Raw genomic sequence first — 27,120 nt, 5'->3', positions numbered from 1 at the left:
TGCACTTCTGGGAGTTCTCGGTCCACATACTGCTTAAGCCTGCCTTGTAGAATTTTAAGCATAACCTTGCTAGCGTGTGAAATGAGTGCAATTGTGCGGTGGTTGGAGCATTCTTTGGCACTGCCCTTCTTTGGGATTGGGATGTAGACTGATCTTCTCCAATCCTCTGGCCACTGCTGAGTTTTCCAAATTTGCTGGCATATTGAGTGTAGCACCTTAACAGCATCATCTTTTAAAATTTTAAATAGTTCAGCTGGAATATCATCACTTCCACTGGCCTTGTTGTTAGCGAGGCTTTCTAAGGCCCATTTGACTTCACTCTTCAGGATGTCTGGCTCAAGGTCAGCAACCACATTACCTGGGGTGTATGAGACCTCCATATCTTTCTGGTATAATTCCTCTGTGTATTCTTGCCACCTCTTCTTGATGTCTTCTGCTTCTGTTAGGTCCTTTCCACTTTTGTCCTTAATTGTGGTAATCTTTGTACGAAATCTTCCTTTCATATCTCCAATTTTCTTGAACAAATCTCTGGTTTTTCCCATTCTGTTATTTTCCTCTATTTCTTTGCATTGCTCGTTTAGAAAGGCCCTCTTGTCTCTCCTTGCTATTCTTTGGAAATCTGCATTCAATTTCCTGTATCTTTCACGATCTCCCTCGCATTTTGCTTGCCTTCTCTCCCCCGCTATTTGTAAGGCCTCCTTGGACAGCCACTGTGCTTTCTTGCATTTCTTTTTCATTGGGATGGTTTTCGTTGCTGTCTCCTGTATAATGTTACGAGCCTCCATCCACAGTTCTTCAGGCACTCTATCCACCAAATCTAAATCCTTAAACCTGTTCTTCACTTCAACTGTGTATTCATAAGGAATTTGATTTAGATTGTATCTTACTGGCCCAGTGGTTTTTCCTACTTTCTTCAGTTTAAGCTGGAATTTTGCTATAAGAAGCTGATGATCTGAGCCACAGTCAGCTCCAGGTCTTGTTTTTGCTGACTGTATAGAACTTCTCCATCTTTGGCTGCAGAGAATATAATCAATCTGATTTCGATGTTGCCCAACTGGTGATGTCCATGTGTAGAGTCGTCTCTTGTGTTGTTGGAAAAGAGTGTTTGTGATGACCAGCTTGTTCTCTTGACAGAACTCTATTAGCCTTTGCCCTGCTTCATTTTGAACTCCAAGGCCAAACTTGCCAGTTGTTCCTTTTATCTCTTGACTCCCTACTTTAGCATTCCAATCCCCTATAATGAGAAGAATATCCTTCTTTGGTGTCATTTCTATAAGGTGTTGTAAGTCTTCATAGAATTGATCAATTTCAGTTTCTTCAGCACTGGTAGTTGGTGCATAAACTTGGATTACTGTGATGTTAAAAGGTCTGCCTTGGATTCGTATCGAGATCATTCTATCATTTTTGAAATTGCATCCCAGTACAGCTTTCGCCACTCTTTTGCTGACTATGAGGGCTACTCCATTTCTTTTACGGGATTCCTGCCCACAGTAGTAGATATGATAGTCATCCGAACTGAATTCGCCCATTCCTGTCCATTTTAGTTCACTGATGCCTAGGATGTCAATGTTTATTCTTGCCATCTCACTTTTTACCACATCCAGCTTTCCAAGGTTCATGGTTCTTACATTCCAGGTTCCTATGCAATACTTTTCTTTACAGCATTGGACTTTCCTTTCGCTTCCAGGCATATCCGCAACCGAGCGTCCTTTCGGCTTTGGCCTAGCCGCTTCATCAGCTCTGGATCTACTTGTACTTGTCCTCCGCTCTTCCCCAGTAGCATGTTGGACGCCTTCCGACCTGAGGGGCTCATCTTCCAGCGTCATATCTTTTATATGCCTGTTGTCTTTGTCCATGGAGTTTTCTTGGCAGGGATACTGGAGTGGCTTGCCAGTTCCTACTCCAGGTGGATCACGTTTGGTCCAAACTCTCTACTATGACCTGTCCATCTTGACCTGTCCATAGCTTCCCTGAGTAATTCAAGCCCCTTCGCCACGACAAGGCAGTGATCCATGAAGGGGATTGGGGGGTTACTCCTGGCTGAATGGTGCTAGGATTGCAGGCTAAACTACCACCATAGCTCAGTTGCCAGTAGTCCATTACCATACCCTCCAACATTCCTCAGATTAAAATAGAGACATTTATCACACCCCTCAACTGACCCTCCTCGACCCTCCATTTTTTGCCTCCCCCCCCCCGAGCATTTCCTATCATTAAAAAGGGCAAATACCACTACCACAACACCAATGGGACACAACACACAACCCTTCCATCATCCTGAGAAAACCCCTTAATCCTAATATTATATTAATTTTTTTTAGTAGATTTACAAAAAGAAAGAAACACATTAATAAATTTTAGAAAGGGGCAAGATTAGATGCCAACGCACAAAGTACTTTTTTAAAAAAATCAAGACTCCTTGTGCTTCGCTCGGCTCCCCTTTTCTTCCCGCCCAGGGTGGTCCTGCCCTCTGCCTGCCCCTCGGAGCCGGCGCATCACACGGGGCCTGGCAGCGGCAGACTCACTTACTCTCCAGCAGCCGCTACGAGCTGCCCAAGAGAGGAGCCCAGCAGCCTTGGCTCATCCTTCTCAACTCAGCAGCAGAAGCACTGGTAGGGGAAATAGGGACATTCCAGGATCACATCACAAGCCTGGATGCCTTTCATAATTCCGAGGCTGCCCCTGGAAGATCGGGACCCTTGGAGGGTACGCTTTACATCAGCCAAAAATGGAAGCCAATAAGTTCCAAGTTTGGACTTTGCCTCCGTTCCTAAGTTTTTAGGTGAGATGAAACTTTTCTAATATGTTGCTTCTGTGTTGTCTTTGCTCTCCAGGGCAGAAGTGTGAACTCTGGCTTTGTGGGTGCGTCTTCACCTTGGCTGACATCTTGTTGGGAGCCACGCTGCATCGCCTCAAGTTTCTAGGACTCTCTAAGAAATACTGGGAAGACGGCAGTAGGCCCAACCTACAGAACTTCTTTGAAAGGATACAAAAACGCTTTGCCTTCAGGAAAGTTTTGGGAGACATACACACCACCCTTCTCTCGGCAGTGGTACCCAATGCCTTTAGGCTGGTCAAGCGGAAACCGCCATCCTTCTTCGGAGCCTCCTTCCTCATGGGATCTCTAGGGGGGATGGGGTATTTTGCGTATTGGTATCTAAAGAAAAAATACATCTAATGCTGGCTGTTCTGGTGTTTAGTTTGGTGTCTCTGTGCTGTGTGAAACCATGATGAATCTTCAGTAACTGTAATGAAATTTGAAACCAATATGAATAACTATACTGTTAATGTAACATTCCATAGTCTAGAAGTAGAAAAACCTATACTGCAAGGAAAGCGAATCAACGACGACAACAAAAATTCAACTTGTACAATGCCTTTTTTTAGGTTTAAGTATTATACAAAAAAAAAAGTATTATACAACTGTAAACAGTGGTTGTGTTAATGCTTACACAACCGCTATGGAGCAAAACTGCCCTCTAGCACAGGAAAGCGCCATGATAAGAGAAGCAACAACATCCCCAGCGACACAAAATGGAAAGACGGGGTTATCTTCTGCACCTTTACATTTTTTTTCCAATGTTTGTTGGCCACATAGCACATTTTCCCCCACAGGTGCAAATTTCGGGGACTTTTCTCCCCTAAGAGCTGTTGTGGTGTTGTGATGATGACATAGGCTTATTTTTTAACAAAACACAGACACGCACACAACAGAAATAGAATGAACAGAGTCAGTCAGACCACAGTAGTTTGTGAAGTTCTAGCTTAAGGTGGAAATGAATTATATGTGTCTCTTTCTCTCTTTGTATACCATCATTTCCATTCAATCAAGCATTTTTAATCGACTTGCGCTTAGAATGTATCCACTTTCTACTTCTATATTTTTTTTAATTTGCTTTTTTAATTGTTGACAGCCAGTGGGTTTCTTCTGATTGTATCCTTGATTTCACAGATGAATTTCTGTCTTACTGAGGTGTTTTCCTCGAGTTCCTTTCATGAATTTGCCAAGCATCGTTCACCAAAGGAGCCTTGCCGGACTCTTAACAACATGACTGTTTTCATAAGTTTCAAGCCATTTCCAAAGGATGTGTTTTCATTTCTTTCTCTTCTCTCCCCCCCCATCATTCCTTCCTCGAGGAGCATTTTTTTAAATTCACTTTTTTGCTGTGTATTTTCTTAGAAACACTTTGCACAGAAAATCACCTTTCTCACTTTCTTGTGCCTTTTGCATGTTGGAAAGAGTAATGAGCACCACTGCTACTCATGCTTAAAAACCGTCTGAGAACCTAAATAAATCATATGGGAGGATTAATGGCTTTACATTTCTAAATGTGTTTAGCATCAGTTGACTCATTTCCCAGAGTAAATGTGTCTGCACACACTGTGCCTTTTTCTACTTTAATGTAGTCAGGGGTTGGCTTAGCCTCAGAATTTGCCACGATTTACTCCATGAATAGGAAGTACAGTGGTACTTTGGTTTTCGAACAGCTTAGTTCTCGAACGTTTTGGCTTGCGAATGCCGCAAACCCGGAAGTGATTGTTCCGGCTTGCAAACTATTTTTGGAAGTCGAACATCTGACGGGGCTTCCGCGGCTTCTGATTGGCTGCAGGAGCTTCCTGCAGCCAATCAGAAGCCACGCTTTGGTTTCTGAACGATTTGGAAGTCGAACGGACTTCCGTCATGGATTCTGTTTGACTTCCAAGGTACGACTGTATTAACGAAGAGATGCGTGTTTTTTCCTCTACTTCAGTGCTCTTCCAGGCAATTATTAAGTATTCTTGTTGGTTTGCTTGCAGAAACCTTACACAGGGGTTAGATTGCATGGGGAATGCTCTTTATTGAGCATTCATTCTGATTTGTTTGCAGGGCAGTTATATGACCACGAGCATTCACCCTGCATTCATCCCTAGTTGCTTGCAGAGTGATTATACATGTTACCCTTAATCATTCGCCCTTCCCCACTTTTCCATGCATTTTCATGGGTCACGTCTGTACCATACATTGAAAGCACATTTATACCACTTTAACAGCCATGGCTCCCCCCCAACCCTGCCCAAATCCTGGGAACTGTGGTTTTCCCTTCACAGGGTGACAATTCCCAGAACTCTTAACAAACTATGGTTTCTGGGATTCTTTGGTGGGAGCTAAGTGCTTTTAACATATGGTGTGGATGTGACCCTGTCAGTTCCCTAACTGCAAAAAGTCAGTTGTTGTTGTTTTGTAGTGCCTTTGAGAGCAGAAGAACCACCAACCAGGGGCGTAGGATAGGGGCGGACCACCCTGGGTGCCCTCACCGAGGAGGGTGACATTCAGTGCGCCGCACACCTGTGACTCCCAAGCCTACCCTGAGCTGTTGGGGTAAGGGGGGAGCTGCACTGCTTTGCCAGCGGCATATCCCACTTCCCCCTTCGTTTTGACAGCTTGGGGGAAGCTTGGGAGTTGTGAGCGGGAGGCATGCCGAATGTCCGCCATGGTTGGCTCACTTCGCCTCCATGAGTGGCTCGCTGCACCCCCAGCTGCAGGGTGCGCGCGCCACTCCAGGCACCCGAGCAGCTATCCTGCGCCTGGGAGGGCACCCTCTGTGCCACGCCCCCCTCGGGAGCGTGCCCGCCCTGGGCAGCGCGGGCATATGCTCCACCGCTGCCACCAACAGGGACCCCTCTACCAATCTTAGCATCTGAGAGGGTTTGTAGGGAAGGAAGTTGTTTTCCCCCCAGCTGGTACCTCCCACCATTCCTCTGCATCCAGCCGGTCCATAACAACACGACAGGCTAGTTGACAAGCCAGCCATTGCATAGCTCCTCATTTCGCTAAAGATCTCTAGTCTTAGATTTCATACCTGCTGTTTCCCTCCAGGATATATTTACGAGAACATGTTGACACAGGCCTGAAAGGCAGATTTCCCAAAGTCATTTTGAATGCATTGTGAAAAACACGCAGGCCATTTTTTACTAATGGTTGTGTGGGTTGTACAGACATTAACTGTATTTAAAACTTGTAAACCCTCATACTGCTTTCCCCACAACCGCCTACCCCAAATACAAACCTTTGCGAAATTTATTGAAGTTCTTTTAATTAGCTGGGAGAAGAACGGTTGCTCAACAGGTACAGCTCATGCTTTGAATGCAAAAAGTCCCAGGTTCAATCTCTGGCATCTCAGGTTCAATATCTGGCATCTCTGGGTAGGGTTGGGAAAGACCTGCCTGAAATGCAGGAGGCCCACTACCAGTTAGTGTAGACAAAACTCTGCCAGATGGTCTGACTCAGCTTTGTATAATTATAGGTGCTTTATCCATTGCAACCCCCCTCCCACGCACCCATATTTGGTATAGTTTTCTGTTCTTCACTCCAGCATTCAGGCAAACTGCTGCAGCAGATCCCCAAATGATCTTCAGCCCCATCTGAACTTGTGCTCCTCCCCACTTTGCCTTCCAGCTTAGGTGCAGATCTGCTCTTCCTGCCAGCTTCCATTTGCAATGTTATTGCCATCTTCTGACCCTCGCAGACAACCTCACATCCGGGAGCAGGTGCTTAATTTGATCTTCTTTGCACTTCCTGCCCCATCTGGAGGGTTGCCCAATTGAGTGCCAGGGCTCTGAATACCAATTAGCTCCTGGTTTTCCTTTGGCTCTCCTGACTGCTAGGTCAGCTTCAGGCTGGCTTTGTTCTTCAGCCAGCTGCAGTTGCTAGAGCACTTGTGTGACTGGTGAGATGTGCAAGAAAGCTACTTAAGACGTCTTCATCTCTCAAATTAGCAGCACCGCCACCTGAATGCCCACTGTCATGGCATTTCTGGCATATATACTGTGACACACATTTTTTAAAGCAGTGAAACCCTAAGAGATTTTTTCCCCCTCTCCCAGGCTCCCTAGCCCAAGCAAGACTGCTTGCCCTCCCCTAACCATTATGCCATGCAAGATATGGCCCCATGGCCACCCTCATTGGGACTAGGGGTTAACATGACATTCTTGCTAAGAATAGCACTCTTTTAAAATATGATCTTGGTGGCCATTAACAGTGGGATCTGATACATGCACGTTCAGACATGAATCCCACTGAGTTCAAATGGGCTAACGTTATGGGTATATGTACAGGCAACGACTGATTTACATGCGTTCAATATGTGCACCATCGCACATGATGACCTGGAACGCAACCCCTGCACAAATCGGGGGTTACCTGTACTCTTGTTTAGTAGTTAAATCCTATTAAATTGAGTGGGATTGAGTAAACATGCATAGGCTCCAACTGTTACTCCCACTACTTTTAATGGATAAAGAAGTTATAAAAACTTGTTTAACAGGCTATCATAGAGCTCAGCTGGAAAGAATAGCCAAATCTCTCATAATACACTTTACACACACACACTTCAAGAATCTGTCCCCAAACAGTCCTCTTCTACATTTCAAACTGTCTAAAAGTTCACTCAAAACTGATGGAGCTGTGCATGCAAATCTATTACATTATTGTCCCGCACCGATGTTTCTTTACTTAAAATAATTGACAGGCTAAAACCACAGTAATGCACCAGAACAGTGGTTGCAATGGAGGAGACTTAACAGAGCTCCTAGAACTACAAATAACCTGTAAACCAATTCTACAAATAACCTGTAAACCAATTCTGAACAGCAAGAAACAACAGGTGTTTCTTTTGAGTAATCCAGAAATAGAAAGCAGCTCCCCATCCCATCCCCATCCCTAGATTAACAAGCATCACATATAATTTAACCATTGTTAGAGAACTAAAGGTAGATGGGGATGGGCAAACAGCTTACTAGGCTGAAGGCTGAAGGCTGCATGCACACCATATATTTAAATTACACACCCACTCCTGAATCCTGGCAACTCTATTTTAAGGGACTGGAATTATAGCTTTGAGGGGGAAAGTATACTTCCCCCTGTATTCAGGGTAGAGGGCTGTAAATATATGGTGTGTATATGCAGCCTCAGTCAGGGCTGTCTTAAAGGGATGGGCCACCCTGGCGCGACGATCCCTCGGCGCCCCCGGTGGGCCGCCTCTCCGCCCACCTCCCTCCCGCGCTGGCCGCCCCTCGGGAGGGGGGGTGGGCGAGCGGGGGATGAGGGGCGTGGCGCTGCAAGCCGGCCGCCCTCTGGAGCCCCAGCTGGAGCACTGGGAAGGGTGCCCAAAGCCCCGCTTTGGGCGGCCAGCGCAGGAGGGAGGTGGGCGAGCGGGGGATGAGGGGCGTGGCTTTGCGCACCCTTCCCAGCACTCCAGCTGGGGCTCCAGAGGGCGGCCAGCTTGCAGCTTGCCCGCTGGCGCACGAGCACCTGCCCGCCTGCCCGTGGGGGCGGGTTGGGGAGGGGGCGCCCGGTATGCCGGTGGGCTCGTGGGGCGCCCCTGGGGGGCCTGGCGCCCCGGTGCACCGCGCCACCCAGCCCCTATGACGAGACGGCCCTGGCCTCAGTTTAAGACAGGCTTCCTCAGACTCGGCCCTCCAGATGTTTTTGGCCTACAACTCCCATGATCCCTAGCTAGCAGGCCCAGTGGTCAGGGATGATGGGAACCTGGAGGGCCGAGTTTGAGGAAGCCTGGTTTAAGAGATTTAGAACTACTGTTTGTGGCAAGGTTTGAGAAATGGAAAAGAAGTTTCATAGCTTTAGATGTGCAGAACCAAGCTGTTTTTTTTTAAATCTATACTGTGGAGCGCCATGCAGACTGGATCACATGCTGATACTTTGAGATGCAGTACCAAGACCAGAGGCATTTATTCCCCTCTTCAAGATATAAGACACCATGTGAACAGAAATAAACACATTTTTTTCTGCGCATGCTAATCCACCACCAGCTGCATCTCTATTTTTAGGGTGGCTGGAACTAAGCAGATGTGTTTGTACACACACGTGTCCGTGTGTGATGACAGTTTACATAGTCTATTACAGTTTCATAGTTTATTAACCAATGATGTTTAGATCAAGTACCGGTATTTAGCTGTTTCAACCACACCGGTACTGCAACAACCCAGTACCATAAGTGTAACATGGCGGGGTGAGGGGACCCAGTTGCAATTCTGTAAATGGCTGAGAAACATGCTTCCTGCAAGCAAATGCTGATCCAGTCAAATATACCTTAAAATCCACCTTGGGTACTCCTTTGCATTTTTGGTTACATCCTATTAGCTGGCCGTAGGCTATCCAAACCTAGGGGAACTTGCTCGCTGACACTCTAAACATTATAGAAACGTAGAGTTGGAAGGAATCCCGAGGGTCATCTAGTCCAACCCCCTACAATGCAGGGATCTCCAAGCCAATGGGAACTTAAGGAAGTTCATGGAAAGTTCCTTCCACCCCTCTCCCCCCCCCCAGCAGTCAGTCATTTTGAGCCTCACACCCCATCCACATTGTTCAGGAGGGGCCCCCACCTTCCAGAGAGAGATTTCAGGGGCCTGATTTATTAACAAATCTTCCATTAAATCACCATTCTAATCATCTTAACATTTTAGGTATTTTTCACCCCTCGAGCCTTTATGTGGAATTCAGTTGAACTGCAATTTGGTTAGCCAAGATTCTCATCCATTTTAGCAACCTGATCACCAGAGAATCTGTAGAGTCATGCAATACCCCCTCCTGACTCCCTTAACAGCACACTACAGTCAAGGAAGAAAACTGTGTGTTTGCTTAAGCATCTTCTGTTCAGAGAGCCGCTCCAACCACCATACATTCCAGACGTGCCCTGTTCTAGTTTTCTGGCAGCCTCCTCATTTTCTAGGGAACAATTTGATATTCTGCTGCCAGCTTGAGCGATGTTGAGCTTTCATTCCTACAGGATGCAATACAAAGGCAGATAATACAAAAAGGTCAGGCCACCAATCAGCATTCAATCAAGCAACATACCCCAAAGAGAAAAGACGCAGATTTCTGTCCCTATAAAATTTGGCTGTGCATCTAGGGACACCCATCTGCATCGTATGGCATTCATATATCCAATAAAGTGGGACAAAAGGGAGTGAAATCAGTGACAATCCAAACAAGATTCAACTGCCTACTCAATGACTAGAAGGATATTTTGTCTATCAACCTTACCTACCGAATTAACTAAAGCCATTCAAAATATGCAACCTAATATTTCCAAGTAAACATGTGCATGTAAGACTAATTCAGCGGGGTTTCCATACAGGTAGGTAGCCGTGATAGTCTGCCATAGTCAAAACAAAATAAAATAAAAAATTCTTTCCAGTAGCACCTTAGAGACCAACTAAGTTTATTCTTGGTATGAGCTTTCGTGTGCATGCACACTTCTTAATTGCTTAATTAAGGGTTTCCTTAATTGCTTTTGAGCTTGCAGGCATTGAAATGTTACTGTGTTACACCTTTAATATAATCTATCATGTCATGTTTACAAAATAAACTGCATTTGAAGCAAAATAGTGGGACTTACAAAAAAATGTTGCCGTGTTCAGGCCCCAAACCCAGTCGAAATTCCATATCCATTCAACACGCTTAGTCCAGCGTTGGGTTTTTCTAGTGTGGGGGGCATCTTCCGCTTAGGCCCCCCCCCCCACACAGATGGTTTGCACTTCTACAAAACTTGTGGTTCCTTCAGTACTGTGAAACATGTCTCTTGTAAGTGAATGTGCTATTTTGGCTGCATAAACAGAAGATCAAGAGAATGTGCTTGCTATCAAAATATGGGATATATTTTGCAACCTCAAGACTTTTTTTACATTTCGTAATTTCTGCACAAATGAAAATGACAGGAGTTACATTGAACTAACTTTATTGAGACAAGACAATGTTGTTTTTGCCCAGTATTGTCACGATTACACTTGCTCTGTTTCCATCATTCCATTCAAAATACATCAGTTCTTTTAAAAGGAAAAAAAAAATCAGGTATCGGCAACAAGGTCTTTAACAAAAATCCATTTCAAATCCAGCCTTTTGCTTTGCCTAAGATGTCAAATCCTTCTGTTCCTGGGGCAAATTTATTTATATTTCAGTGGTTAAAAATAATTATATTGCATTAAGTATCCCTCCTCCCACAAAGAAACAGGCCATTGGGCAAAAGATTCAGTGCCCCTGAATTCCAGAGATTGCTATTAGCATAATGTATAATAATATGAGCCAGTTGGAATTACCTGACTCAAATGCAGAGACACAAGAGAACAATCATTCAGCATTTCACCAGTCCACTGAATATTGTGGCTCCATATACCAAGATCAGGTGTGTGTTCACAAATCAGGCGGTTGTCTGCAAACCAAGAAAAAGGTGCTTGGTACCGGAGCACACATCCTTCCTCATGCTTGGTCTTCTGCAATAATGTATAAGTGGGACTTCTTCCTGAAGAATAGCAGCTATCACAAGGACATTTGTCATACCCCCCCCCCCCCGCCCATTTATATGATGAGGATCAAAGCTGTAAGTGACATCAAGGGGTCAGCTGCCTGCCATGCTGTCCTGTTGTTTTGGGATAGGAAACTGAAGACTACTTCCAGTATAATGGTTACAATGCATGGATAGCTCTGGAAGCAACTCCCGGGCTCACGTACACATGAAGATGTTTTGTTCATCTGAACTATCCAGGCAGCGTTATCTGTAGAGGGTGCAACAATAGTTGCAATTCACAGGAGTGTTTTTTTTTTTTTTGGATGTTGCATTTTGTCCAAATGAGCAATTTTCACATGAATGCACCCAGATGAATCGGCATCATGCAGCTGTTGAAATGTTCATTAAAACTAGACGAAAGCTGGGCACTCTCAAAAAATGACTGGAAATTTTAAATCCATACATTTTGCTCAAAGAAACAGTAATTCATTCTAACTTCCCCATAGCTTTTTATAACTATTTTGACTCCAATGCTCCTCTCCGTATACTAACCACGTGACCTCCCTACCTCATGGCATGGCCCTTTTAATGATGCAATCATGAATGTGTACATTTGCAAGTAAATCCCAGTTACAGCACTGGGGCCTAGTCCCAAATTGTAGTTAAAATCAGAATTACTACTCATGACTACATACAAGCAAGCGTGTCCTTTCCAAAATCCATTTTTCCCCATAAAGGTTTGCGATGGGCACTTGCTTAATACACTGCCAATAAGGCATATATATTATATATAATATTATTTTTTAAATACCATTTTTAAAAAAAGATTATTTTGTGCATGTTGTTAAAAGCTAAAAAAGCAATATGATCTACATCAGGCATAAGGAACTGGTGACCTCCAGATGTGGCTGGACTACAACTCCCATCAACCCTGACCATCGGCCATGCTGGCTGAGGCTGATAGAACTGGCAGTCCAACATGTGGAAGGTCCCAAGTTCCCCATCCCTTACCTACATTTTAGGCATACAATGGCTGCATTTGGCCAATCGTTATTTTGGCTTAATACGCTGACATGTGAATGGGGATTGTGAATGTTTGCGTATCCCTTTTGGTCTTCCTTTCAGGGAAGCAAACAAGCCACAAAATCTTCAGTTAACAATAAATTTCTCATGTAATTCTAACAGTGAAACGATGGTTAACCACTTTGGAACAAACCAAGATACGATGCCATGGTTTGAAGGCTGGTTCATATTTCAGCTTATTAAACCAGGTAAGATTCCCAAAACAGCAAATATTTGTCAATGTGAACCATGCAAAATTAGGATGCAGCCCACTCCAGAGGAATTAAATGGAAAAACCTCTAAATGGTCTTCATAGATCAGAACTATACAACAGCAGTTGTCAAGAGGCTTTAAAAGCCAAACAAGCTGCATGTAGCCTCAACTCGTCATATTCAGAAAAGGCAGCTTAAAGGTGCTTTGGCACAACAACTCAGAATGCAAGAATGTTTGTTTACTTCCAAGACATGAATCTGCACCAAAGAACCTAAATTATGAGATACCCAGAGCTTTATAGAGAGTCAATGTCAACAGGACCACAAACCTGCTCTCCATTGAAGGCAGTAAAAAGACAAGAAGAAGCTGTTTGTGGCACAAGCTGCTGGTTGAAATCCAGCAAAATGTTTAGTTCTTATGCTTCTGGTCCTTTACATGGAATGAAATCCTCCTAAATAAACATTTTTAAGTGTATGATGAAGACCCAGCTTTAATGAAGAGGTGGTTAACCTGTAGCCCTCCACTGCTGGACTCCAACTTCCATCAGCTTCAGCCAGCAAAGGCCAATTATCAGGGATGATGGGAGTTGGAGTCCAACTCATCTCAGGGGCCATAGGTTAGTCACTTCTGCTTAAGGTAATGATAAGTAATGAAGGCTGCTAGATAGTTCTGCTCATTGTCAATAGCTATTAAAGCAGATCTTCATATCTGAGCATACAAGAAGAAAATATGATAGGAAGTGAATATGAATTCCAAATAATTACTCCATGGAGGACAAAAGAGAACATAAACCACAAGAGGGTTTTTGCTAACTACCAACATTGATGCTGTGTGTAATGAAACTCAGCCACCCAACCTACAATGTTTAGCACTTGCAGTCAGCAGAAAGTATGCACACAAATAAAATGCATGCACATAAATAATAGCAAGGAAATATATCAGTGCATGCTCTTTAAAAATAATAATAATACAAATTACATAAAAATTAATGTAATCTTACAGCTTATTGAACTTTTACAAGATGCCAACAAAAGAAACAAATAATACTTGGGATCTGTTCTCACTTAGCACTTTTCAACCACCTGCAAGCTGCCTAGGAGACTAATTTCCTTGAGTGGAAAGTCAGCATGAACTTGGCTGCTAAACTGGTTATAGCAATAATGGTTGCCATGATTACACTGGCAGGGAAAAAGGGCTCCCACAGGCATGGAAATTGCCCTTCATGTATGTGTAAAGTCACATTTATTAATATTTGAATTATACTCTGATGTTTGATCCAGGAGGATCCATAGGACAACTTAAAAATACAATCAAGTGAGGCTGCTTCCATGTCCTCTAAATGGCACATGCCATCAGATAGCCATCTCTGCAATCTCCCAATTATCTTTTGGGGAATTGTAGTCATTTTATCTTAGTTCAGTCCAACTGCTGACTGTTAATTGTTTGCTACAGTTATTCATTAAAGTTATTCTTGATGAATATTCAAACAGATGAGGAAGGCTTTTATACGTGGGAATACTGTGGTATGTTATCAACCCCAAACTGCCATTTGGAAGTCATTTAAATTTGACATATTTGCAAAAGTCATCTCAAATCCCCCAGAAGTCAATGAGATGTACATTTTCATTCTGCATGTTCTTTCATGCAAGACATGTTTTAACTTGGGAATAATTTTTTAAAAGCATCCTGGAGTTTCATGCACAGAAACTGCTAAAGGGATTTTGGATCTAAAAATCCCAATAAGCACCACTGGATTACTTCTGGAGTAACTTCCATCTAATTATTCTTGTGGGTACTGTGAAAAAAGAAGGCACTTACAAAGTACCGGTAAGTAAATTTGTTTAAGATTGAGCTGTTAGTGTAAGTATACAACCTTAAGTAGCTTAAACATCAAATACTTAATATGAAGATTCAAACCACTTATTGAATATTCCATTGCAGGACTGTAGACTTTGGTCCAGAAGGATAGTAGACCTCTGGGTATTAACGTACAAAGCAGCACCATTTGCTAAGATGCAAGTTTGTTTGTCTGTTTGTTGGTTTGCTTGTTTAAAAACGGAATTAAAAATAATTGCATTTCTTCTTCAAAGCAGACAGCCAAGTCATAGAGCTGAAGCAAGCAATGTAGTAAAACTATGTAAAAGTAGATTGTGTTTTAAAGTTAGTGTCATTGAGGGGTGGGGGCAGATAAAGCACCTACAAAATTTCATTTGAAGCAAGATCATTTATATTTTTTTCCCAATGCCAAGAGATGGCTGATGGAATCAATATAAAAAGAACACTAGTCCCCATAAAAGAACCAACTGCCTTTCTGCTGCACTGTGGACATCTTACAGCATTAAACAGATTAAGGCAAGAATTAAGATTAAGAATGTGAGTGCAGCAATCTTGCAGCCAACACCCTGCTTTACTAATATAAAGTGTGTTGCAATAATCAGGGATATTACATTGCTACTGTAGTAAGTGTCAAGATACTCAAAGGCTTTTAATCACATGGAAAAAATAAATTCCAACACAAGGGTTGGATGATGCAAGCTGTTCTGTCTAAAGAAAATGATCTGGAAATGCATTTTGTGGTAGTATGAAAGGATGGTTGGGCAGAACTGGAGACTAAAAGCATCTACCAGCTGGAATAGATGCGTATTCACAGAATTAAGAGTTGTTTTATAGCCACATTTCCGTATTGTTAATCCACAAGTGAATCAAACTATCACTGACCCAGCACAGAGCCCTCCCTAACCCTAACATATTGGTTCAGGGAGATACTTAACAGAAAGCTTTGTCAGCATCAAGCTATCCTTGACTTTGGGGCCTAACAGCAATGATAACAAAAAATAAAATTGTGGTGTGCCATGGCCAGGACAGGTCCAGGGCATAGCTGTCAACTTTTCCCCTTTCTTGCGAGGAATCCTATTTAGAATAAGGGAATTTCCCTTAAAAAAGGGAAAAGTTGACAGCTATGGTCCAGGGAGCTCCATTAGCCAGTAATCTGCCCGAACCAACAATGGTTTCTCCCTTGCTGTTTGCTAATATTTTTCTAACAAGTTCTATTTTTTTGTGTAGTGTAAGATGTTAGCTTCTTCCATAGCCAACGAACCAACCTTGAGAATGCATTCCCCTGCCCCACCAGTTAAAGGAATTTAGACTTCATTGCCAACACAATCATTAATGCTGTCATTGAATTAGTGAAAAAGGTTAACTGTCATATGATTAGTAGGACACCAACAGCAGCCTTCTTTTATGAGAAAATAAATCCAAACCTCTACACAGAATCAAAAAATATTTTGTCTTCAACTCCTCCCTTTAAATATACTGTAAATAATTATTTTAAAAAATTAGTTATCAAGCAAAGAATTTTCTTTAAAACAAAATCTGACTCATAGGCACTCTTTTTTTATAGGCTACGGCAGGACTTTCGGGAACTCCAACTTGTTCTTTCCGGAGGAAGTCCAGGAGACAAAGGAGTTAGGTACCAGTACCTGTATGTTCCATACCAAGCCAAGAGACCCGCCAACGTGCCAAATAACTTTTGGGAGAAGTCATGGAAATACACAGCTGTGGTAAAAAACATCCACAACGAAATCATGGTCAAGAAACTCAGGGCCAGGAAAAAGCCATTTACCACAGTGTGCAATCTGGAGTTCTGGGAGATGTTCACAATGTGTAACACGGCCATCTCCTCTATAGTAATCAGGGCACAGTATGAGAGAAGGAAGGAGTGTCCCGAGATGTCAAAGCCATTCCAGAAGCCACCAGCTTTTAGGCACTGTAGTTTGTTGGGATGTTCCTTCAGCGGTACATCAAGGGCTGCAGATTTGTAGCAGTTGCCTGTGAGATCCTCAATGTACAGGAACACCCCGGTGCATGAATACCAAATGGCAGTGCCAACCAGCATAGCACTGAGACGTCGAACCACCACCGCAACACTCCGGGTGACGTGGTAGGTAGTGATGCCTATAAAAGGCAGCAGCAGACAAAGGGTCCAGGCCCAGGCAACTTTAACAAAATACCTGCCAGAGAGAAATTGAAAAGAAATATTATAAGCTCCATGGAGGTAAGAGAGATGCACTCAGAGAAGCTACAAAATTATACCATCTGCATATTGCCAAATCCATCCTAGTTAATTCTCATAATCTTTTGGACAAGCCTTGCACCAAACACTTATGGATCCCCCCACACAGGAGGCACTAAAGTAGTGTCCAGGATCTGGTACAAGCCTTAAAAAACTCTTGAGTGGCCACAAAACTATCATATTTGATATAGGTGCAAGTTGTAAACAGCCTCGAAAATCAAAGTGCCCTGTTTAATTTGAAAACTGACCATGGTTTTACTGCATATGTAGTGAATATTGTGTTGTTGTTGTTGTTGTTGTCCTTTCTTCGGATGTTGCCATGGCCTTTGGCTAGTGCAATAAAACCCAATAAAATTTATTTATTGAAATTTGAAAATTCAAAATGAACTATTTCTCCGAAATTAAATTAGTTCAAATAAAGCTAAAGGTATCTAGGAGGAGCAAGCTGAGAAACAAATCAAGAATGACATGCAGCAAGAGGGACATATCCAAGAGGGTTGAGCTTCCCAGCTAACACTTCTAAATTTGGGGCGGAGTTTAGTGGCAGAGCACATGCATGCAGAAGTTTCCAAGTTCAATCTGCACCATCTCCAGGTGGGGCTAGGAAAGACCCTTGTCTGAAATCTGGAGAGCTACTGAAAAGGAAACCCCTGGGCCATCCAGATGTTGTTGGGCTACAACATCTGGAGGGCCAAAGTCCCCCCAGCCATGGATGCATGCGCTAGATGGACTCAGCTTTCTAAATGCACGTGGCCAGGAGAGAATCCATGACCATCACGAAAATTACTGGCTCCTGCCACACCTAGCAAGATAATCAGTTTATTCATGACAGCTCTCGCTTTCTCGACATCTGGGATTAGGCAAGCAGTTACTGCATTTATTGGTTTTTGCTTCATTGCTGGCTACTCACCCTAAGAGCTATAAAATCAAACCCCGGTAAACAAAAGCCGCTTTTTCTGACAGGGTCTCACACTTATTTGCAGAAGGGCAACAACCTCCTCATGCAACAGCTCCTGGTAAGATACGCCCCCTGCCCTGCCCTCCCTTCAGATCCCCCCCCCCCGGCGGTTAAAGTGCCCCCCCCCACATCAAGCTGCCCCATCCTCTCAGCCCCCTCCCCCTCCCCCTCCCTATCAATCAACGCCAGGCCCCTCCTCCTCCTCCTCACATCCCCTCACATGTTAAGCAGGTTGCGTTTGTTGCTCATGTAGGTGTCAGGCAGCGGCGCCCAATCCTTGATGACGGATCCGCCCAGCATGAGGCCCAGCAGCCCCAAGGGCATCGTCCTCCGCGCCGCGTCGCGCACCAGGTACGGGCGCAAGAACCGCGCGGAACGGTCCATGTACTCCATCGCCAAGGCTCTGAGGACTCACAGCCGCTGCAGAGGGCGGCCAGCCGGTGACCGCCGGCCAAGAGGACGCTCGGCCGACGTACTGCGTCACAGCCTTGCGTCGCACGGGCCCCGCCCCGCCGCAAGTCGGTTTGTCCTTTTTCCCTCCCAACTGCGCAGGCGCCTTCTCGGGCTGCGCGTGCAGCGGCCTCACGCGCGCGGCGAAGTCCTCCTAACCGTCCTTTTAGGCGCCTCCTGTCTGCGCCTGCGCAGGGCGTTGAATAACCCTGGCCTGATTTCGTCACGCTTAGGCGTTCACTGCTGTTAAAATTTAGGTGGAGGTTATTGTTGAGTAATCATATATAGGAGGTTCCTTCCAGTAGCACCTTAGAGACCAACTAAGTTTGTTCTTGGTATGAGCTTTCGTGTGCATGCACACTTCTTCAGATTCAGATTCTTCATGTATAGGAGGAGCAGGCTTCTCTAATATACAAATGAATTTTAAAAAGGAAGAGCAGGAGAGGTTGCACTCTTAACATGCACAATTGCCTGTGGCGCTGTGTGCACAAAAGTGTTGGTTTTGCGCAGTTGCCTCACCCCAGCTGTCCACTCTTGCTTAACGTTAGGGCCGGCCCTGAGTGAGCGAAATCGTATGTCGAAATGACGCATCAATCATTGTGTAGTAGGAGGGGGTTTGGTTGGTTGCAGGTTTATTTTGCCCTGCCCCAGGGCAGCAAAATGTTGTAAGCCAAGTTGCAAAATCCCAAAAGCTTCACTTTCTGAAATCCCCTTTTCCACACTACTCCTGACAGCTGGAAGACTCCTGTTCTCCTTTGCATCAAACTAATCGTCGACACGGATGGAGATGCTCAGTGCACAATTAATTAATTGCGTGACAAGCTACACCTGTTGAATTTTCCTCTTCCTGTCTTTGGCATCTGGCCACTCAACGGAACATTAACCATGGAGCATGAAGTCCTCACGAATTGCATCCTCAAAAAGTTTGTTCAATGTGCTATGGCTATGCAGAAGCAGATGCAACGTGAGGAAAATGTATTAGGAGTAAGATAGGAATGTCCCTGCCAAAATCAGTGGTGCATCCACACGGCAATGCATTTCACAAAATTATAAATAACAAGCTAGAAAGGGCACAGAGCAGAATGACAAAAGTTGGAAAGGCCACAGAATAATGTATGTATGCATGCACACCAGTTTTCCACAGAGGGGCAGCACATGATTGGGAGAAAAATCAGACCTTTTCAGTATAAAATGAAACAGCGTGTACTGCAGGCACAAATGTAATAGTAATTACCCTTATTACAGGTGCAGCTTAGAGGAATGATGTTTTAAAGCAATAATAACAAACTATTAATTTTGTAAATAATTTTTACAATCAAGCGGTATAAATATTAGTGTGTGGACAAGTGTGTGGTAGCTTCCTTTGTATTCTCCTGAAAAGTAATTACTTAATAGATGGAGGGGGGGGGTCTTAAAAAGGTCATAGAGACAAAGATGAATGATATACACCTTGGTGAGGCTCTGTAGTCATCATAACCCTACTTACCTGGAAGTAAGCCCTACTGAATTCAATGGTACTTCTGACTAGACGTGGGTAAGATTGCAATGCAATGGTCATTTTTCTCCCCATGGAGATGTAGGGAAGAGTAATCTGCCTAATAAATAACTCTCAATTTACACAGCAGGTGGCCTGTCCACAGCTGCACAATGCTATTATATGCAGCATTGCATCAAGATGAGTTCAGTTTGAGGAACTCAGGCAGTGTTTATTCAGCTGGAGCAACTGATTTATTTAGCAAACTAGGTTCCACCTTAGAATTTACATCAGAAAGACAAATCTTTGCAGGGGGTCTGTCATTCAGTGCTATTAACAAAGTGAACAGACTCTCTCCAACCTGGTGGCAAATTATACATTTCACAGTGAGATGTGACAACTGAGGCTGTGTACACACCAACCCATTTGTAGCACAAAAAATGTAGTTTTTCCTCAGTCCAGATCATTCATGCTTGTCCTTCTAGATCTTATCCACAAGGGTGGGTGGGTGGGTGGGGTTGCTTGATACACATTTGAAAACACTCCCGTTAGTTTGCTTATCCACAGCTTTTCCATCCTGCATATGCCCCAGGTGAATGAAGAAGGAAGTGGTGATTGTGGTCTTCATATATGCACAATGTCATTATACAGGTGTGGACACCCCTCTGATGGCTGGAACTGCCTTCATCTGTTTTCAAATGGACACACTGCAGAGTAATGCAGAATCAATTTACAGTGAAGGAAAATTTGTACGCAGCCATATCTCAAAGGAACAGTTATATACAAGGCTTTTTTCTGGGGGGACGTATACCCCTAAACATTTTGTGAATGTAAGTTTGGCCTCATTGAGGCCTCATATTTCAATATAAGTAGGAAAATGAGAGTACCCCTAAACATGTTTTTAAAGAAAAAAAAAGCAATTATATGCAAGGCTTTACTAATGTTAATAACAGCCTGAAATTGGGGTTTGGACAGTATATCTTTTTTCTTCCACAACACATAATTAGTCTGACTGCATGCATGTTTATGCATAAATGTTCTTAATACAAAGGAATTTCAGAAATAGACTGGAAAGAGAAGTTGCTGAATTGCAACTAATTACCAAACTTAAAACCATGAAGAGACGTGGCCTGAACAAAGACATTGGATTCTTATCTCATTATACATGACAAAACTATTTTTAGCCATCTCACCCCTTGCTTTTTCCTGTAAGACCAATTGCAGTCGTTAACAGTTGTCAACAGGTTTTCCACACCTATCAGCCAATCACCCATTCCCACCACCCTTCTGAGTAATACCTCTTCCCACTCCTTCACTATATATAAGGGTCTGGTGACTTCTGTTTCAGTGTATCTGAAGAAGTGTGCATGCACACGAAAGCTCATACCAAGAACAAACTTAGTTGGTCTCTAAGGTGCTACTGGAAGGAATTTTTTATTTTTTATTTTGTTTCGACTATGGCAGACCAACATGGCTACCTACCTGTAACTGTATGCATAAGTATGTCCCACTAAGTCCCATGTGATTGCACAGGATTGCAGCCTTGGACACCGTGGAAGCTGTTGCTGTGTTCTCTATGGAATGAGAAAGACAAAGAAGTTGTCACCCTGTCCCTCTCCTCGATCCATCAATCTGGGCACCTCTCAGTTACCATACATATATTTACAAAGGACCAGTTTGTCCCTTGCTTCAGCATCCGTCTTCTAGAGAGAAGCTACTGCCAGAGGAAATGACAAATATATTCTTCACAAAAGTAACACCAACCTTGGCGGACTCGGCTGATTGATTGTGGCAGCAACAACTTCATTTTCTTTTCCTTCCTGCGAGAGTACAAGGGGAGAGTGTCATAATCCTGTGCACAGCTATGTGGGTGTAATCCCCACTCAACTCAATGGTACTTTTGTTTGCATCCATAGAGACAATGACTGCTAAACCATAAAGTTTGGGTTCTGTAATCCAGTCTGGGCAGAAGCTGTGTGCTGTCATGGAGCTAATTGTTGCCACTTGACTCCTCCCCTTGCGAACCTAGACAGGCAAAGCTCAGTTCCTAGAGTCATGGTTGTTCCAGCGACCATAGTCGCTGACCCAACAGTGCTTTAATACTAGTTTCAGCAACATGTAATAAAGAGCAGTGAGAAATGTGATGTCACACATACACTGTTTTAGCAACTCCCTTGTGAAATGTTATTGAATAAGGTTAAGAAATGATAGGTCACTCACCTCTGTTTTCTTCATCTGTATCTTCACAGTTACCGGTACATGAGGAAACAGAAGGTGGTGCTATTCTACAAGTACCGTACGTTAGTTTTTGAGCTGACAGGTGTCAGAATACTCAGGTTACCTCCTCTAACCCTCCCATTTCGTGATGTAACTCTGATTTATTTATGATGTAGTGATGATGTTGTTTTAGGGGTGTGGCTTGGGTTGTTAGTAACTAATAAAAGTCGGGGTCTACTTTTGTTAAGGACTTCCATTTTGTTCCACCTGGTGAAGAAGAAGAAGAAGAAGAGAAGAGTTTGGATTTGATATCCCGCTTTATCACTACCCGAAGGAGTCTCCAAGCGGCTAACATTCTCCTTTCCCTTCCTCACCCACAACAAACACTCTGTGAGTTGAGTGGGGCTGAGAGACTTCAGAGAAGTGTGACTAGCCCAAGGTCACCCAGCAGCTGCATGTGGAGGAGTGGAGACGCGAACTGGGTTCCCCAGATAACGAGTCTACCGCTCTTAACCACTACACCACACTGGTGGCGGTGGGAGCCCTGTCACGACAGTCTTCAATAGCCTAAAGACCAAGCTTACTGGCTGCTGTTTTGCTCTGGCATTCCTGGCTGGTGTCCTTGTTTTTTGTCCAAGGGGGCCCTCAGATTTCTCCTTTAACACGATGAAACAAAAAAAAGTAATTGCGTCAGGTGAAGACATCCCTGCAAATGTAGCTTGAAATGCTGCTAAGGAAAATGAGCCCTTATGTATCCCTAAGTAAACCTCCCAGGTTCTGTCTCCTTGGTGCAGAGTGGATTGCTTTAAAGAGGCAGTGCTCTGGCCTGCGCTCTATTGCCCTTTCACACTGGTTCAGGGCATGTTTACAGCACTGACAAGTGGGCTCTCTGCCTGCAGTGTGAGGTCCATGGGGTGAGGATATGCATTGAGACTCCTCAGCAAAATCGGGCTCAGCAGTTGCAGTCTCTCGAGGTCCTGGCCTCAAGGTGACCCTGGTTTTGAGGGTGCAGGATTGGTGTTAGAGCCGTGGCCTGAAAGTCTACAACCCCTTGCTTTCCTGGCCCACTTTGTCCCCTGCCTTCCTGTGTCGGTGGCCAGGTCTTGGGGTCATAACATGGAAGAGGATGTCTTTCCGCCTGCTACTAAATTCATGGCTCCCTAGGAAAGCATCACCTCATGCCCAAAGATGGTTGAATGGAATTCGGTAGGCTTTTAGGAGCAAGCAAGTTCTGGTGACATTAATAGGGGTGCATTGACCAACTTAAGTAATTGTACACCCTCCCTCTGAACCTTTCCCCCTCCCCAAACACCCTCCATAGGTTAGCTTTGCAAATTTAATTTGGTCATTTAATTTCCTGTTTCCCCAACACTTTTCAGCCTCCAAAGTTATAAAATATGCAATTTACTGGGGTTGTGTTTCCATCACTGAAATAAAGTCTCTGCTGGTGGTTCAGCAGAATTTGTGGAGAGTGATTTTTCTCGTTTAAACAAGCTGCCATATATAATAGATGTCTGGCTTGGAAAGTTGTTTGGATATTGTAATAAATAGAGGTACCTTACTAAGAGTCATGCAGAAACGCTTTCCCAGGTGATGTATTTGAGGACACTGCCTTTTCCCTCATGTTTGCATTTTTAAAAATATTTTTGCATCCTTCAGAAAACAAACTTGCAATATTTAAGAGGGAGACACGCAGGCTTCCCTAACCCACTTGACAGGCAGTTGCCATCCCTTACCCACAGTTCTGGCATCACCACTCTGTCTAGATTAAAAAAATAAATGTTGGCTTTCAACATTTTGTGTCCACTGTTTAGTGAAAAATATAGCAACCACCAGTCAGAATTACCACCAGTAGTTCTGTCGCAAAAACTAAAATTCGTGGTTTCCAGGGCTTTGAATTTTTCTTTAAAATGTTTCATTTGTATCAGGAGTTGCATCCAGAACTTCTGCTTGATGGTTTTCAGGGCGTGGACAGGATATAGAGAGTCCAGAAACTTGGCAAATACAGATTGTGAGCACAACCCAGCCAAAGTAAAGCATATTTATGTCCCATTGATTTCAGTGGGGGGAATTAAGCACAGCAGCAGCAAATGATGTGAATCAGTGATAGGGAGTCACAAAGAGATGACATCATCATCCCACAGGCTAAGCCATCCTACATCAGCCTTTACCAACTTGGTACCCACCCCCCCATGTGTTGAACTAAAGTTCCCATCAGCCCAAGCCATCATGTACTGGTCAGGGCTGAAATTTGGCACAATCTAGTGTATGCTTGTGCACAATAGTTTTCTGTTCTGTTTTTACATCAGCTGCTTGCCATTCATACCGTAAGTCCGCTCACCCCACTTGGTGTGGGGCTGTCATGGGACCAAAGAGGCTTCACTGGAGCCCTGATGAGGGAGCTGGAACTTCAGTGCCCTTCCTGACAGGTGGTGGTTGCGTTGCATTAGCTCCCACCGCCTAGCCAGAACCAGATCCTTTAGCTAATTGGACCTCCTGCTGCTGCTGCGCCACCAGAGCACGATTTCTGTTCTGAAGCATACTTAACCTGAAGCATACTTAACCCAAGGTACCACTTTCGGGAATGGTGAGGCATTGTCGGGGCAACCTTTCCTAGAACCTCGGAGATTTGTGGAACCCATTGCCATGGAAGGTGTTCTCTGTCTAATAATAAAAAAGAGTGGCTGAGGACATTTCCTTAGAAGCAAGTTTCTCGGATGGTACATTTCCAGACGTGTTGTATTCCAGTCTGATGGCGTCGGGCACAGCGAGCCGCTCTGAAGACGAAGAGTCTCTGGCAGGGCAAAAAAGGAGCTCCTCACAGGTGTCGGGTGCCATTCCAAAACGGCGCAGTTCTTCCAGGTTCATCAAGCGGAAGAAGTTTGATGATGAACTGGTAGAGAGCAGCCTTGCCAAATCATCCAGCCGGGCCAAGGGCCCCAGCGGGGTGGAGCCAGGGCGTTGCTCTGGCAGTGAACCCTCTTCCAGTGAGAAGAAAAAGGTGTCCAAATCTGTCTCTGCACCTGTCACTCCAAGCCCAGCTCCAAACCCCAGCCTCACCAAGCGGATGAAGAAGAGCAAGCAGCCCTTGCAGGTCACCAAGGATTTGGGCCGCTGGAAACCCACTGATGATTTGTTGCTGATCAATGCTGTGCTTCAGTTCCTGACAGGTGGTGGTTGCGTTGCATTAGCTCCCACCGCCTAGCCAGAACCAGATCCTTTAGCTAATTGGACCTCCTGCTGCTGCTGCGCCACCAGAGCACGATTTCTGTTCTGAAGCATACTTAACCTGAAGCATACTTAACCCAAGGTACCACTGTACTGAATTAGATGACGCTATGGGGCTGGCTCAGTTTAAAGCACCTTTCTGTGTTTTACCAAATACGGGTTCCAGAAAACAGAGACTGGTAAATAGGGAATACATGAATGTGTTGTGCTCCTCTGTGGATTGTTTTTCAGTTTCTAAACAACTGGAAGATTGGGAGGGCTTTTTCTTTCCCTTTTTACCTCAGCGAGGAGTGCCAGAAAATGCTTCAAGGCTTCCAGCCAAATCCCCAGGTTTGCAGGATGGCTCTGTTCCCTGTGTAGCGACATATTTGCATGCTTGTGAGAGCAAGTTGCTTTTCCAGAGATCTCAGAGGTGCTGGGGCTTTGAACTCTACTTCAAAGTTGTGGGCTCAAATTAGATTTTTATTTAAACTGAGAGGAATATGTAAATGTTTACAAGAGCTGGTCAACCCTTTCTGTCATTTCAAGATGGGTGAACAGAATTATTCATTGGGTTTTATAAACCAACCCTGCTGGGCCATCAACTTTCTTGAAGTTTTTTTGCACACCTTAAAAGATATGACAGATTAGCACCCAAAGTGGAATTTTCCTTTCTTAAATTGACTGTATCAGTCTATGAGGAGAAATAAGCATATCACTTTGCTTGCTCTAGCCTGACATCTTTCCAAGTTGAAAAATACTCCTTTTTTCCCTTTGCTGACATTAGCATGAATGCAGTTGCTCCACTAACTTTAAAGAGTTATTTTTTTGTTTTCTAAAAGACAGTTAAATTGAGACCACAGCATATCCAACTTGATGTTATTTTAGACTGCAATTTGGAGAATAACTGATATTTCCATATTTGGCTTTCAGATCCATCTTTCATTGTTTGAAAAACAGCCCAGCTCCATTGTCCCTCTTTTACTTCTATGATTATTATTATTATTATTATTATTATTATTATTATTATTATACCATAAATGACAAGAACTGTTACACAGGGTCTGCTAGTTGCATAAATAGTAGAGATCAAGGCGCACAAAATAAGGGGATATATTTGCAGGCCCATCCAGTCTAGTATCCTGTTGCCTCAGTGGCTCAAAGCACCCTTTACCAACTGGAATGACAACTACAACCATTTCTGGACTGGGAGAGACTTCTGGGGGAAGCCTCAAATCCAAACTCAAAGCTGCTGCAGATCTTTGGATTGTGCTCATACAAAACTTGTGACATGACATGACATCACTCTGCAAGCTTCTTCACCTTCACTTCATTAACTACAGGTAGAGGGACATTTGCAAAGCAACATGCTGCATTTTGCTTTAGAAGACCTTATAGGGTGAGGAGAAAGGTGGAGACTGGGGACTACTGCTTTTGACAGTGAGGAGCACACATCCTCTGTGACCCAGAAGTTGTTCCCTAAGCAGAAGTTAGTTGAGTAAAATTCATATCATTTCCCCGATAGTAAGCTATAAACATTTTTGCTGCCAATAACACAGTAATCATAATTTCAACATTTGGTTGTTTTTTTCAATACAGCCCTCCAGATAATTTAGTAACACCTTCAAGGGATTATCTTTGTTTTTAGCAGTGTTATTTTTCCAGAAAAAGAGGTGCCGGAACTCACCATGAACACCTCCCTTGTTCTCTTATAATGGCAATGGCGCCCACCTGAGAGCTGCCAGAACTGAGCTCTGGCAAGTTCTGGCTGAAAAAAGGGGCCTGGTTTTTAAGTGTCTGATTCTACACAATTTTATACTTCATAAACTGATTAGAGCATGAAATCAGGCTGGCTATGAATACATGCATAAAGTGCATTTGTTTTCATGGGGTTATTTGGATGAATCCTATTTTGCTTTTTACAAACATAGGCTTACTTAAGATTTGTTTAAGGTCATGTCAGGCATGCATGTGTTTTGCTTCATGACTTGTTGACTTCTACGGTATCTGTTTGCTCTTAGGGTTGTGTAATTTCTCCCATACATCATGTGCTCATGCTTCAGTATTGACATATTTACAGATAGGAACAAACAGTGAAATCCCAATAGAACATCTTGGTAGTATGTTTGAAGATTTGTCGGTGCGTAGTTAATCAACACTCATTCAAACTGTGTTTTAAAACAGC

The 27,120-nt window shown here is 43.8% G+C and overlaps 3 protein-coding genes across 4 annotated transcripts in view; 2 read left to right on the top strand and 1 right to left on the bottom strand.

Annotated features, from left to right (window-relative positions):
* Positions 1–4,330, top strand: part of GDAP1L1 (ganglioside induced differentiation associated protein 1 like 1) — a 44,858-nt gene extending 40,528 nt beyond the window's left edge. For both annotated transcript variants that reach the window (XM_033153458.1, XM_033153459.1), the window contains exon 6: positions 2,835–4,330. In XM_033153458.1, coding sequence (XP_033009349.1) covers positions 2,835–3,178 — 344 coding nt within the window. In that variant the 3' untranslated portion in view covers positions 3,179–4,330. The remainder of the gene's footprint in view (positions 1–2,834) is intronic.
* An 11,616-nt stretch (positions 4,331–15,946) lies between these two features.
* FITM2 (fat storage inducing transmembrane protein 2) lies at positions 15,947–18,030 on the bottom strand. The gene is made up of 2 exons (XM_033153457.1): positions 17,808–18,030; positions 15,947–16,567 (listed from the first exon to the last, which is right to left on the bottom strand). Exons 1-2 carry the CDS (start codon positions 17,978–17,980, stop codon positions 15,952–15,954), a joined length of 789 nt encoding a protein of 262 aa, XP_033009348.1. The 5' UTR covers positions 17,981–18,030; the 3' UTR covers positions 15,947–15,951.
* Positions 18,031–24,308: 6,278 nt separating this feature from the next.
* LOC117049242 (microspherule protein 1-like) lies at positions 24,309–24,933 on the top strand. Its single transcript, XM_033153983.1, has 2 exons — positions 24,309–24,315; positions 24,461–24,933. Exon 2 carries the CDS (start codon positions 24,481–24,483, stop codon positions 24,931–24,933), a length of 453 nt encoding a protein of 150 aa, XP_033009874.1. The 5' UTR covers positions 24,309–24,315; positions 24,461–24,480.
* The last annotated feature ends 2,187 nt before the right edge of the window (positions 24,934–27,120 follow it).

Source organism: Lacerta agilis, chromosome 6, assembly GCF_009819535.1.
Source record: "Lacerta agilis isolate rLacAgi1 chromosome 6, rLacAgi1.pri, whole genome shotgun sequence".
Lineage (NCBI taxonomy): Eukaryota > Metazoa > Chordata > Lepidosauria > Squamata > Lacertidae > Lacerta > Lacerta agilis.
This window is presented reverse-complemented; position numbering and strand designations above follow the sequence as displayed.

Coding starts and splice junctions, on each gene's coding strand:
- FITM2 (XM_033153457.1), bottom strand. CDS start 17,980: ATGGAGTACATGGACCGTTCCGCGCGGTTCTTGCGCCCGTACCTGGTG. Junction 16,568..17,807: donor AAACGCAACCTGCTTAACAT/GTGAGGGGATGT, acceptor TCTCTCTGGCAG/GTATTTTGTTAAAGTTGCCT.
- LOC117049242 (XM_033153983.1), top strand. CDS start 24,481: ATGGCGTCGGGCACAGCGAGCCGCTCTGAAGACGAAGAGTCTCTGGCA.